Raw genomic sequence first — 14,076 nt, forward strand, 5'->3', positions numbered from 1 at the left:
GATTTGCTTCACTGTTTCAACCAGAATGGGATACAATCTTGCTGCTTCAGGTTATATTGCAGTATGAAGTGTGAAGGACTGGCGCAAAAAATTCACTAGAGGGATATTGAAAACCTTTGCAGTTTTCTGTACACAAACACTGGATTGATCACCACCTTAAGTGTAACTTAAGCAGAACACCATCATTGCTCCAGCTCTTTTTGAGGTGACAAGAGCTTAAAAATACTCCCCTTTAAGGGAAAGTTTCCACCAGCTCCAGCTTGAGGAAAATGAAGATAACTGGAAGCAACTGAAGATCTGGCACCAAATAAGCAATTTAATTAGCCGACAGGTGGAGTGAAGTAATTATTCCTCTCTGCAGCATTTGTGAGACCACATCTGGAGTACTTGGTCTGCTTTGGGAGTCCTGGGAAAAGGAAGACTGACATGCTGGAGTGAGTCCAGTGGATGTCCACAAAGCTGCTGCAGCACTTGACATATGAAGGCGAGACTGAGAGTTGGGTTTGTTCAGTCTGTCCTGGGAGATACTCAAAACCTGCCTGGATGAGGCTCCAGCTTTGAAGTTATCTCAATTCTGTTCAGGGAGATTATTTCCTTCAAACCTATAGCTTACCTCAGAGATGTTAGAAGAACTATTACAAAGTAGTTTAATGAAAAAGTTAATAAAAAGGTACTTCTAGAAGGAAATGTTATCTCTAGAGAGATCAGTTACAGAAAATAAATTTTTACAATATGATTGGGTAAAAACTCCATAGGTGATCATTCCTTTAAACAACATTAGGCATTTCTACCCATTGTCCTCCACCCCCTTCTTAAACTATGATGTGGAAGAATCAAAAGCTACACACTTATCACAATTTAAAAACACTCAGCAAGTTCCCATACCAACAATCATGAAGTAAATCTACATGACAAAGTTTGACTTCCATTTTCAAGATATTTTCTCAGAAATTATACCTCACAGTGGCAACTGCTGATTATGGAAGAAATTCTTATCGCAATTTGGGGTACCTACATTATTGGCAAACACATTTTATTCCCTTTGCAGAATTGCTTACATCTGCATTTTCTTAATACTTCTGTGATATTTCACTTTTGGAAGAGAGTGTCAACAACAGTCCAGTGGCATTAAGAAATCCATAGATATGTATTAAAACTTCAAAATTAAACTTGAACCACAAGCTCTCTGCACTAGCTTACTTTGGTAAGACCTCACTCATCAAGAATTACTCTCCAATTCTTATGGTGATAAAACTTGAATGCATCCTTCTTTAAAGAAGGTAGATTGAAAATAAACATTGCATATTATCACAGCACCATTGCATACTACCATAGCACTGTGTCACCTTAAAGTTTGTGGGTGGCTGTTCTAGATGAAGCTCCTATGGAACATATTAACTTGTCATTCATGGGGCAGATAACGCAAAAAAAAAAGAGAAAATAATAACAATAATAGTAAAAAATATTAAGTTTAGTAACAACTTAAAAAAAAAACTAGTTTGAGTAGTCTGATGCTGCAAAAATGAACATTTATCTAGTTAGCCCACTTTTCTCGTCATTGCTTTCTTGTCTCTTGTTTTTTATGCCAAGAAGTGAGGTACAGCCTCTACAAGACCACACAGATACGCTCACAGCAACCACGAACATGTCACGGTGGTTTTGGAAGCAATGCAGGCACATGAGCACAGTGGTCCTCTGGGCTGCTGGGGCTCTCCTGAACCTCACATGTGAGCTCCTCTGCCCACCTTGGCATAGTGCTGTGCAGGCACTTGGGTATCTGGGGTCCCAGACTTGCCCTACCCAAGGAAATAAAACCAAAGTAATGCTGTCCACATGCAGGCCCAGATTGTTCTCAGCACAGTCCTGCTGTGCCACACTAGCTCTAAAGGATGACAGATATCTTCTGCCAGACTCAAACTGACATGACAAATCATGGAGGAGCTGACCACAAAAGCAAGGCTAAGCTGACTCGTTTAACACCTACATCTATACACTCAGCTTCATAAAGCAGAACTGCCTACTAAACTTTACTGCGTGGGGAGGAAAAAAATTCCCCCAACCCCAAACAACGTAACCTCATGATTTTGAATTAAGATTTGCTGCAAGAGCAGAGACAAGGTTACCTCACCCTTAAAGAAGCCACTGAATCACACTGATGGTCAGTGGTTAAAAAAAAAAAAATCTATAAATGCAAGAATTTTTTACAACTTTTTACAGGACCAGCAGCAAATTGCTGTGAATGTCGAGTCATCAAGCAGTGCGAAGTGATGCTCTCCCCACCCTGCCTGCCATGACTGAGAAGGAGGAAAAGGGACACAGTCTTCCCTGCACACTTTTATCTGCAGCCCTATTTGTTCCTTTTTGGCAGCCCCACTTGAACATTAGGACAAGGAGTTCTGCAGTTTTTAGACACACCAGTAATGCTGCCCTAAGCAAGAAAGACAGTCAATGCTTGTCTTCTACCTCCCCCAGTGCACAAAAGGTCACTTCCGACCTTCAAATGTAGGGGATGTTTCTTCCACAAGGTCACAACATTCAGCAGCTCTCTTCTCAGGCAAATTTTTGGGCTCACTACTTTTCCTGCAAAAGAGAAACTCCTAGAGAGGTGCTCAAAAGTAATTGAAGCCAATGCTATGTGTGGGTTTTTTTGAGAGCATACAGCCTGCTATACTGAGAGTTAAATCTGGCTCTTCAGCTTGTCAGCCCCTGCACACTGATCTTATCCCAGTTGTAGGCTGATGGGCTTACAAAGTTTTTCAGCAGTGAATACAGCTAATAGAATGGTTTTCATTATGCACTTTTTTTTTCACCTTTAAAGGTGGTTTGCCTTGGCCTTTCTCAATAAAATAGAAGAGATATTAAAAAATAAAAATAAAAATCCAATAGCTATTTCTCTTCACAGGTCCAAAGTAAGAGGTCTTATGAATATAAAAATCACTGACCACTCAAAGATACCTGTAGAATTTAATATTTGGAAAGAAAGGCCTGAATATTTAGCCAAAGACTGTAAATTAAAATTATTAATAACCTCAGATACTGTGATATTCAAAAGATTAGTTTTAAATAGTTTTATTCCTTCTTGAAGAGAAAGTAACCAGCAAAACATTTTCAATTAATTTGGAAATGGGACTGAGAGTGTTTCTTGATGAAATCACCAATTTAAATGCTGCGCAGAATGATAACATCCAAAAATTTCATAATCTGTTTGCTATCTCACAGATTAACCCCAGAAGGAAATTTAGGGGCTTTCAATTACTTCCCAGAGAGGAAGATAGGCAACAGAACTGGCATTTTTGCTGGTGTTTAGATAAAAATGTTGCTGGATATGGATATGTAATTCAAAATTTATTAACATACAGTGACAGCACACAAGAGGACCTGTTCACAGAAGTCCTAAAAGCATGCAAGAGGTCATTAATTTCACCATAATAAATGCTCTCCACCATTAACCTCATCACCAAGAACAAACACTGAGCATTTACATATAGTTTAAGACAAGAAACAGCCAAACTGCCTACTCAGACAACAGAAGTTTTCATCCCAAGTCACAGAGGCACTCTTCTTTCTTGGAAAAAAGCATATCATAGCTGTGTAGCGAGGAGGTGCCCATAAATAAAAACCAGTCCCAAGAACAAATAAATATGCTTTCTTTTAAGATGAGAGTTTGTTTTGCTTACACCTGCTCAGCCCCTCAGTCCCTGGGGTGAAAGCAGCTGGCTGGAGGACACGGTCATCCCCATCTTCCATCACCATCATCACCAAACAGGGCTATGAGCTGGTCTGCTCTGCTAAGCCCAAAGAAATGACCAGCTACGGGATGAAGCTATGTGCACAGCACTTTCATCACCCACTGTGGTGGCTTCTGGCTTGGAGAACTTCTGAACTAACCAACAACAATTCTTCTCAATCATTTTGGGCAAGAGCATCAGCTTCAACTATAAGCTCCAGAGCAACTCTGTGGTTTAAAGGTCAGGTACAAAAGGGGAAAAACATACATGTTAAAAAAAAAGGAAAAAAAAAAAAAACAACAAAAAACCCAACACAATTATCTGTACATTGTTATCAGCAGCCAAGATAGGAAATACACGATATTCTAAAGTCATGCCAGGAAAACTTTCAGAGCTGTCTTTTTTTAAGTGGTACAGCTGCAAGTCAAAGATCAATGTTACGCAAAATGCTCTTTCACACACAGGTTGTTCAAAAACAAGGGAGGTTGAAAGGTCTTTATTAATACAATAAAAAGCCTTCAAATTAATGTTAAAGTTTATTTGTTAAAAACCAGCAAAACAAAAAGACCCAACCCCACCCCCTCCCCATCTGCAACAAGTAAAATAATATAAATTTTCAAGAAAAAGGATGCTAGGAATCACCAGACAGGTCATTAGGGAGCTCTCATGAAATGGCAAAAATTTTCTTTAAAAAAAGCACAAACCTGAATGGGCATTTAATATTAATCTTCATTTTCACAGCTTCTTTAACTTCTCTGTATAGAGAATATATCAGATTTAGACCTGCCATGATTGAGATTATCTGGCAAAAATATTTTCAACTTGGACTATACCAAAAAGGATCGAGAACTATTTTGGTCAAATCTGTTAACAGAGAAAAACCAGAGCCAAGAGGAAAAGGACAATTTTAAACAGAGAAGATATTTCATGCAAGCCAAGCCAATCATTTGAGGTTTCCTCCTTACTCCTCCCAAAATCACTAAAACAAGAGTTATTTTCATGTTAAAGTGGTGCCAAACACTTCTTTTCTTTTACAGCAAATGTCCTCAATCACACACACACAAGGGCAGCTTCCTCTGCCTGTTTCAGCCAGCTCTTCCCTCAATGTTCCTCCACCCTGCTACTCTTCCCCTTCTTCATACATTGTCCTGGTGCTATTACCATCACTTTAAGCTTCAAATTCACCACTGTGAGCAACAACATTTTGGTGAATAAAACAGTACTTTCCAAGCATTTTTTGGAAGATCCAGTACTGATGGTACATTTTGTCTGAAATTTAAGGTCTCAATTTCAGGTTAAAATCGTTCTTACACAGCCAAAGCTTTAGATGTTGATCTGTCTTTTAGAGCTCCCAAGGTGCTGCAAGGGACTTTGGAGGATGTGCAGATGATCTTCCAGAGGCCACACCAAGAGCTGTGAAGCAAAGTGAGCTATGTGAGGTAGAGTCTTTTTGTTCAGGGCTGGTTGGCAATAGTGCCTTTGTTTTGGAGAGAGCTGACTAGACGCTCTCACAACACAGGATTCAATACTATTAAAAGTACCTCTGGCTCCTCTGAGGAGCTCTGACTGGGATCCTTTGTACTTTAAAGCACTGAACAGATCACTCACAGACACTTCTCAACATCTCTCCTTTCTGGCTGTAGCCACAGGGAACCTAAAGCAGGATGGAACAAAGAATTTCCCTAGGCCAGAAAATGCCTCCAGTTATTGTTGCCTCCTAAAAAATCCACCAAAATAGAATAAAACAAATAAGCAAAGAAGGGTCACCTTCCCCATTCTCATCAAAACATTCTCACATTGCAGCTGCCTTGTAGAGTTCATCACATTAAACCACATCTCAGTATGATGAAGGAAGGGGCAACTTTCAGAGGTGCAAGACTTCCTTGAATCAGGAGAAACTGGGCAGAAAAATGTGGGGTAACCTCTCCCCATAGCACCTTATCACATCCAACATTGTCCATTCAAACTGGGATGTCTTTGAGACAAAAAAGGAGTTGCATTTTAGGAAGGGTAAGTTTAAAATTAATCTGCTATCCTCTTCTCTCTTGAAAAAAAGACTTAACTTGGACCATCTAATTCAAATCAGTTGATACTCCCAGGCTATATTTTTTGATAGCTTTTTCAGATTAAAAACATTCATTCAAATTCATGGTATATGAGGAATAGAGCTGGTCAGGAAAAATCTGACAGTCCTTTTCTGCATGATTATTTAGTTCTATTGACACCTTAAAGCTCTGCAAAACTGTTGCTGATTTTATAGTCCAGTAAAAAGTCAAGGTGTCAAAGGTTCTATTTTGCTCCAAACAGGTGACAGTATTTTGAGTTGAAATCCTTGCTTTCACATAAAGTTACCATTTAAAACAGTCAGAAGCAAGATGAGGCATCATGTTTTGACTGACTTGAAATAATACGATTTTTCACCTCCCCCAGTAAAAGCAGTGATACCGTTCAATTTTGTTTCCGTTCCAAGTGAACTAAAGTTCCAAAAACGCTCTACAAAATGTGACTGTTTTCCTGCAGCCAGTGGTAAGGACAGCATCAGGGTACTTCTCATTGGCTGCAACTCCTGTAAGGTCAGGCCTGTTCCCAGTTTCAGGGCTCAAGGACACCTCCCACAGACAGGTTTAACTTGACCGCTGTCAAACCGGGAGGCAGATTACCTGCCCGAAACCAGAGCCCTGCCTGAGCCAGCAGTGAGACTGCCCTAGAGCACAGTGCTAACGGGGCTCTCGCTCCCTGAGGAGTGTCACACTCGCCTCGCATGCACCAAAACAGCCTCAACCTTTCATGTTTCATCTGCACCTGTCATTTCTCTGTCTGCAAGTCAGGCACTAAGGGCGAAACCTATGACAGGATGCAAATGCTAGAAATCCCAATTCTTCTGCACCTGCATGTTTATCGTCTACGGAAATGCAAAGCTGGTTGGGGTTTTTTGTTTGTTTGGTTGGTTTTTGTAATTTTGTGAGGGGGCTTGTTTGTTTGTTTGGGTTTTTGGTGTGTTTTCTCTTTTTTTATTTTTTTTTTTTAATATAAGTTATTACTACCACCAAGAGAAGGTTAGGTTTTTTAACCTCGAATAGCTAACCTTAAGCCACCGTGATACCAAGTGAGACACCAAGCAGGGAGGCAGATGCAACCCTGAAGTTTCACCTCCTTCTGAGGTGCTTTGCATCGGGTGGCCCTGGCAGCGTCTCCCTGGCCGCTGGGAAGGCAGCTCTGAGGTGCACAGCGCCTTCAGCATGGCACAGCAAGCAGCCACAGCCCCGGCAAAGGAGAGCCACATCTACAGGCACCACAGCTCAGGGTGCTCCTCACTAAGGCACGCAAACCCTTTTGTGGGTTTCGCCTCAAGTAAATGGCTGACTTGCACAATACAGATCCGTAGGCCTTTTGTCACCAAAGGAATCCTTAATTGCTGGATTTCAATGAGACTGCTCGAGTGAACTAGATTTGTCAGTTCAAGTCCTGTTTTTGGAGTAATGGGTCAAAGCAACTTGTGAAGACACTTCTGTGGGAGCTGCAGGGGTGGGAGAGGGCCAGGAGTTACTGGTTTTCTCCCTCTGAAAGGAAGGTCACTTTGACAATACACACTGCCAGCAGCAGACTTGCCCATAAAGCAAATTACAAAGCACTGTCCATGACACAAGCAAACACCATTATTATACATTCAAAGTAGTGCCCAAACTGAATTAAGCAGAACTTTATAGAACAAGTTTGAATCAAATATTAATGTGCACCCCAGAGAGAAGGACGAAAGGAAAACACATTGCTGCAACTCTTTTTCTCCCTGAAGTAAAAGCACAGTAATGCAGCAAGACAGAAAAGTGAAGGTGCTGGTTAAATAAAAGTAATCGGGCATAAGATGGCAAATAGCTCTATACTTTCCTTAAGACAATTAAACATATGATATTGTAGATGTATCATATTACAATGTGAAATCATCACAAATGTGCTGGACAGTTTTTGCTCACCTTAGCCACAATTTTATTACACTGTAAATCAGTGCCAGTGATACCATGTCCAGATTAGTATATTCAGCTAAGCCACAGGGCCAGTGGTCACAGAGGCCCTCACCATATTAGACTCCACTCATGATTTCAGATGACACCATTTATCTGTTTCACGTAACAGTATCGTGGAATCTATTGTAGTCTGTCAAAAATAACTAGTTCCTCAGCAACATTTTTCTTACTCATATGAATTAGAAATTTATCACTGGGTCCTAACTTTTAAAGACACTTGTTAAAATTATTAATAACCAACTTATTTATACCACCTTACTAATTTCTGGTTTACATTGACTGCCATGCCCATATGCCAAAGTCATTTGTCCCTCACTGAAGACATGTATTTACTCAACACCAAAATAATTTCCAGAGAAAGCTGTTCAGAGTTTTATACTTAACTGGTATTTTATGCCCCTATGTCTTTCACCAGCAGGCAACATAGAATTTCTGAAACAACATGCCTGAAGCATAGACCACAAAACACCACAGCCAGTGGCCTACCATCAGACAACTTCATATTGAAAATTATTTCTTTTGCCAAAGACAAGCCACGCAGAGGAGGCAGTAATTTGTTGGAGGTGGAGAGGAACAGGCTTACAGGCAACCCTCTAAGTATCTGAACATTTCAACAAATCTGCAGTCTACTATCAACAAAATACAAGTTTCTAAAGCATTAATTAGGCTATCTTTCTTTCTCTTTTTAATCAAAATTATAGCTTTTTGGGGTAAAAAGGGCTCAAGAAGGTACCCATGTCTTTTTCACAAGAGATACCAGTCTTAAAATTGTTCTTATATTGTGAAATGACACTGACCTACTGACATCCATCAAGTGCTACCAGTTTTCTGAGCACACACATCAAGGTGCTGAAAACTCATGAATCACTGGGGCAATGGTAACAACCTTTCCACTTTAGTGATGCTAAATAAATGTGCAACTTCAAAAATTAACTGTAGCCCCTCCAGTTTCCCACTGGGTCAAGCAGTGGCTACAATGGATGTAACTGAGAAGTTGGAGATGTTGCCTTCCCTCCCTTCCCACTCTGGTATTTTTCTTCTTCACTCCTTTGTTCACTTAACAGAACTTTGTTTGAAGTGTGTTTTTACTCCTTCACTGCATGACCAACCCACACAGTCAGAAGACAGGCTTACAAAAACCACAGATCTCCAGCAGGGAGCTCAACGGTGGGTGTAATATTGGACACAGCTCTCCATTCATCATGCACATTCTCTGCATTTCAAGTTGACAGTGTCCTTTAGCTTACTGTTCCTCCTCATGGGAGACCAGACGAGTCAAACCTAATGAAAACACTTCCTCAACCAGCATATAAACAAACAGATCCTCACCTGAAACTGTTCTTAGCTTCCAGAACGCTAGTTAAAAAGACATCAAGACAAAAAGAAAAAAAAAAGAAAATAAAAAAAAAAGAAAAAAAAGGGGGGGTGGGATCCTAAAGAGTGTTGCAGCTGTAAGGATGGTGGAAGGAAGGATGTGGGAGTTAAGGAGGTTGTATACAAGGAGGAAAATGACAAGGTCTCAAAGGCGTTCCCAGTCTTGCGTGCATTTCAAAAACCCGGTCCACCCTGGTCACTCATTATTTAGCATTTTAAGAATCAGAGCATATCAGAGTGATGGATGAGCAACTGCAGAGGGTTGCTTTCCACTCAGCCCAAACCTTCTCCACCAGCACCTACTCAGCCCTGCCCTCCCCATCACTGCTGAACGGAACAAGGTATCATGGGCTGGTTCCCACAAAGTGAACCCCTTCCCTGGCCAGCCCTCTCCCAGAGCTCACGCACACGCAGAATCCACACAGAGCAGAAATCAGGCGAGATCCCGAGGAAGCAGAGGCCAAACTGAGCATTATTAAGGAGGCGACACGTACACTGTGGCTCTGCAGACGCAGCAAAACGCTGGCACCCATGGTGTGGTGTTTGGTATCTCTCCCTAATCTCAAATGTAGCTGAAAAGGAACTGGCACCAGATCAGCGGCCTCGTCTGGGAAGGAACAGAGAGGCTCTAGGGGAGACACAAGAAACAAGCCTCTTTTCACATCCTACCACCCTTGGGCATTTTGTGCGTCCCTTCTTTCTTCCCTGAAAGAGGCCTTTGTCATAGAAGCGCAAATCCTATACGATTTATTTCAGAGGGAGAGAAGGTCTTTTTATTTATTTCCCCCCCCTCCCCTTTTTCGCAGTTCGGCGACAACAAATACGTCCCTGTGCTGCGCCCCCTTCCCTCTCCCCGGCCGGTGTCCGCGGGGGCGGGGACCCCGACACGGGCGACCCCCGGGCACGCAGGGGCCGCGCAGGGGCGGTCGCGGGCGCTGCCCCCGGCCCTGCCCGCGCTGCGGCCGCGGCTCCCGGCGGGGGAGGCGGGCGCGGGGTCCGCGTGTGCGTGCGCGGGGGAGACCCGCAGCAGCGCGGCCGCCTCTCCTCGCCGGGAGCCCCCGCACCCCGTCAGCGCTCGGGCGCACAAAGGAAACAGACCCGCCGCAGCATCCATCCATCCATGCAGGCAGGCATCCCCCCGCCCCCGCTCCCCCGGGCGGGCTCCGGCCCCTCCGTTACCTGAGGCGGCTGGGCTCGGCTCGGCTCGGCTCAGCGCAGCGCGGGGCCGGGGCGGCGCCGCCGCACTCGCATCCTCCTCGCTCCGCTCCTCCGCCGGCTGCCCCCGCCCGCCCGCAGCGAGGGGCGCCGCTCCGGGCGCCGCTGCCTCTCCCCGGGGCAGTCGCGCTACGCCGAGCCGCGGCCGGGCACGGAGGCGGCGGCTCCGTGCGGCGGCACAGCCGCAGCCTGGGCAGGGATGAGCTCGCACGGGCTGTCCGCGCTGATGCTGCTGCTGCTGCTGCTGCTGCCGCCGCCTCGCCTCCGCTCCGCTCCGCCCGGGCGAGCGCGGCTCGGGCGCTCCCTCCCACCGGGGCTCCTGACAGATGGCGCAACCGCAGCGCCGCCGCCGCCCGGCCCCGCTCGCCCGCCCGGAGCCGGCTGCCCCCCCGCCCGCCTCGCCCCTCCGCGGGGGCGGCCCCTGACTGACAGCGGCGGCGGCCAATGGCGAGGCGCAGCCCGCAGCAGCCGCCGCTCTGATTGGTGGGCGGCGGGGGAGGCGGGGCGCGCGGCCGCGGGCGGGCAGCGCCCATGGACGCCCCCGGGCAGCGGCCGCCGCTCCGGGCGCCCGGCGCGGCCGTGACGGAGGCGGACGCGGGCTGGGAAAGGAAGGGGACCGGGCGCGAAGAGGAGGGAGAAGGAAGGAGAGGAGGGGTTGTCGCTCTGTGTAGAGGTTCGCGACCGTCAGCTGCCAGCGCCGGAGCGGTTCGCGATGCTCCGCGCGCCGCTGGGGCGCCTCGGGAGGAGGAGGGAGGAGTGAGCCGAGCGTCTCAACATCCCCGATGAATGGGAGAACAATCCCAAACAGATTATGCGTCTTTGTGTAAAACGACGGCTTGTTTTACTATTATGTTTTTTTCATCCGTAATTCTTGAAATTGGCAATAGTGGGTGATAAAGCAACGGAGATAATGAAGTACGCGGAGGTTTTCCAGAGTTATGGTTTTATTCCATTTTCCACATTTAATCGCGGAGTATTCAGCGAGCTGTTTTGGGAGGAGCGTCACCCCACGAAGCTGGTCTTTCAGGGGTGTACCTGCTGTCCCCACAGCACGGCTGGGGCTTCGGTCTTGCACTGTAGTCACAGATGTGCGGGCAGCCCTGTCCTCCCGTCACGGGGCACCCTGCTCCGCAGGCAGGTGATTGGAAAAGTTCTCTGTACACTTTGCTTCCCTTCAGGTTCTCAGCCGTAAATGCTCCCAGCGTTTCTCAAGGTGTTGCATCCACCTCCAACGCCCATTGAAAGCATCGCATGCTCCAGCTTCAGGTCCTCTCCCCAGCACCGCCCCGTCTGTGACCTTGAGTGCTCCCATACTGACAGATTGGCGCATCTCACTGACACTTGTCTCCTAGGCTTGGAAAGCTCTTCTGCCTTAGGACTGAAGAAATTGCAGTTTAGGCTTCAACAAGAAAAGGAGAGACATACAAAATACAAAAACAGAGGGAGAGAAAATTAAGTATGTTGAAATAGCAAAGAGAACTATAACACAAGTTTTCGATAAATGAGGTTTACATTTGTCTCCCACTTCTCTCTGGATTTCATTTTTGTATGCTGGTATTTAACCAGAGAATTATCTCATCTTAGCAATTTGATTTCCTGATGAAATTACAGTTTTACAAGTTCAAATATAAACTTGTTTCTTATCAAGATGTCTACAGCTGGGTGTTCAGAGCAAGAAAGATTTTCCTTTCTCTTTCTGGGTGATTGTGTAGGTTATGTGTAGGTGACTCTTGATCATTACATTTCAGGACGAAACAGAGTTTGTTCCACAAGTTCACATAAAGAATTTGGAGGAGACGGGGGAATTATGAAATAAAATGTCACTTGTGTCACTTCTCATTTTAATGAGAAGTGTAGATCTCATTGTAGATGTACAAAGAAACAACTTTTTCAGGTTCCTAGGTAGCTCATTTTTAGTTTCCATCCTAATCCTTCTATGCAGATTGATTTTTTAAATCATTTATTTTACTATGTAAAAGGTATAATCAACACAAGAGTAGAAATGTATAGCTCAACTGAAAAAACAACTTTCCATTTTCTTCCTGTTGGATGAAAACTGCAGCTCGGTGGAGAGGTCTGATTATGCCTGTCCCAGAAACACCCATTGGGATCATGATGCTGTAGACTTTGAGGAGTTCAGGCTGCAGCCATTGGGCCAGCAGCAGGCAGCAGGTACCAGTCCATGCAGAGCAGAGCTTCATCAGAGCGGTTTGGAGGCAGGGCAGATTTATGGACTTCTAGCTTGGAGACCATCAGGACTGCAAATCGTGTCTTAATACTCCAGGCTCCTCAGCAGAAAGTCAGCATGTGGTTCTAGGGAAAGGGGCATTTTTGCATGCCTTGTTTGCCTTTTTTATGGGTTTACACATAATCTTACCCCCCCCACACACAAGTCAATAGAGGTTTCTTAGGGACCTTAAGCACTTTGGAAATTAATCAAACAACCAGGTATTCTTTCTGCAAAAGCTACAGAACAGAAATGCACTTCATTTTATAATCAAAAAGGCATGAATAAAGAATCTTTGTCTGAATTTTGAATGCTCTTGCTCTGAATGAAAACTAAAATGACACAAATAAGGAAAAAAAGATAGAGAAAAACCTACTTGACACTCTTTTTCGAGCCAAAGTAGAAAGTAACCAACTAATCAATGAAAGCAGACCAAAACAACATCACACAGCAGCCACAGAGCTGCTGTAAGCCTGGGCAGAAAAACTGGCTCAGCAGCATGTCATCAAAAGTCTGATTCTGAGCTTATATAGCTGAAGAAGAATAAGGTGTGGAGCCAGGAATCAAATGCTGATGGTTGCATGGGAAGCATAGGATGAAGCCTTGGGTTTCCCCTGAAGGGTACCTGTACTTCCCTTGGGATCACAAAGCTGCTGCAGGCTCCTGCAGCCCCGGTGGCAGGGGTGAGACATGCTGGAGTGTTCCCTCTGTGTGAGTCAAGCCCACATGTCCCCACAGCAGCTCCTCCTCACACAAGTCTTGTTCATTAGTGCTCAGCACCATGGTTTGACTGTATCAATATTTGCCTTCAGGAATCACCCAGAAAACCTTACAGTTAACCTCCCACTTAAACAGAAGAAATAATTAAATTTACCTACGTAACACAGGAACAGTTCTTTACTCTATTCTCTCAACTTTCCTAAATACTTTAACCTTAAGTTCATGACACTGTTTTCTCCCACCTTCATCTGTGTAGCCTTCCTCCTCATGCCAAACTATTTTCTCCTTTCTCCAACCTCACTTTGAAAGACTTATTCATTAAAATATTGAAATAATGTCCATTGAGATGCTGCTTCTTCCTCAGTCATTTTCATGGAAATACTGTCAAAACCTTAAATGTGCAGCCATCTGTACTGAACAATGTGGTGTCAAGATTTTCTCCTCTCCTTCCTATTCCCTGCTCCTATCTTCCAGTAGAGATACATGGCTTCTCACAGCAATATGAAAATTACAGATTCTGGTTAGGATTTATTTGTATTAATAATTTAGCATCTGGAAATACAGGGTAGCAGTCACAAAATTACACACAAGTGTCTTTTGGACTTGTCAGTGGGCAAGAAGTCAGTGACAGCTGTCATGACTGTATGTTGAATAAAAAATATCCACAGTTTTCAATGAAATGTAATATTTTAAGCAGTCAAACATAGTCACGGCTGTAATATCAAGGAGATGTAAAAGCAGGTCTTTTGTAGAACAGGGCAGAACATCAGTTCAGTTTCCTTGGTTGTGT

The 14,076-nt window shown here is 44.5% G+C and overlaps 1 protein-coding gene across 1 annotated transcript in view; it reads right to left on the bottom strand.

Annotated features, from left to right (window-relative positions):
* Positions 1–14,076, bottom strand: part of LOC140683524 (uncharacterized) — a 127,575-nt gene that overhangs the window by 67,219 nt on the left and 46,280 nt on the right. The window contains exon 3 of the mRNA XM_072926121.1: positions 10,304–11,156. Coding sequence (XP_072782222.1) covers positions 10,304–11,156 — 853 coding nt within the window. The remainder of the gene's footprint in view (positions 1–10,303; positions 11,157–14,076) is intronic.

The sequence above is a fragment of the Taeniopygia guttata genome, chromosome 3 (genome assembly GCF_048771995.1).
Source record: "Taeniopygia guttata chromosome 3, bTaeGut7.mat, whole genome shotgun sequence".
Classification (NCBI taxonomy): domain Eukaryota; kingdom Metazoa; phylum Chordata; class Aves; order Passeriformes; family Estrildidae; genus Taeniopygia; species Taeniopygia guttata.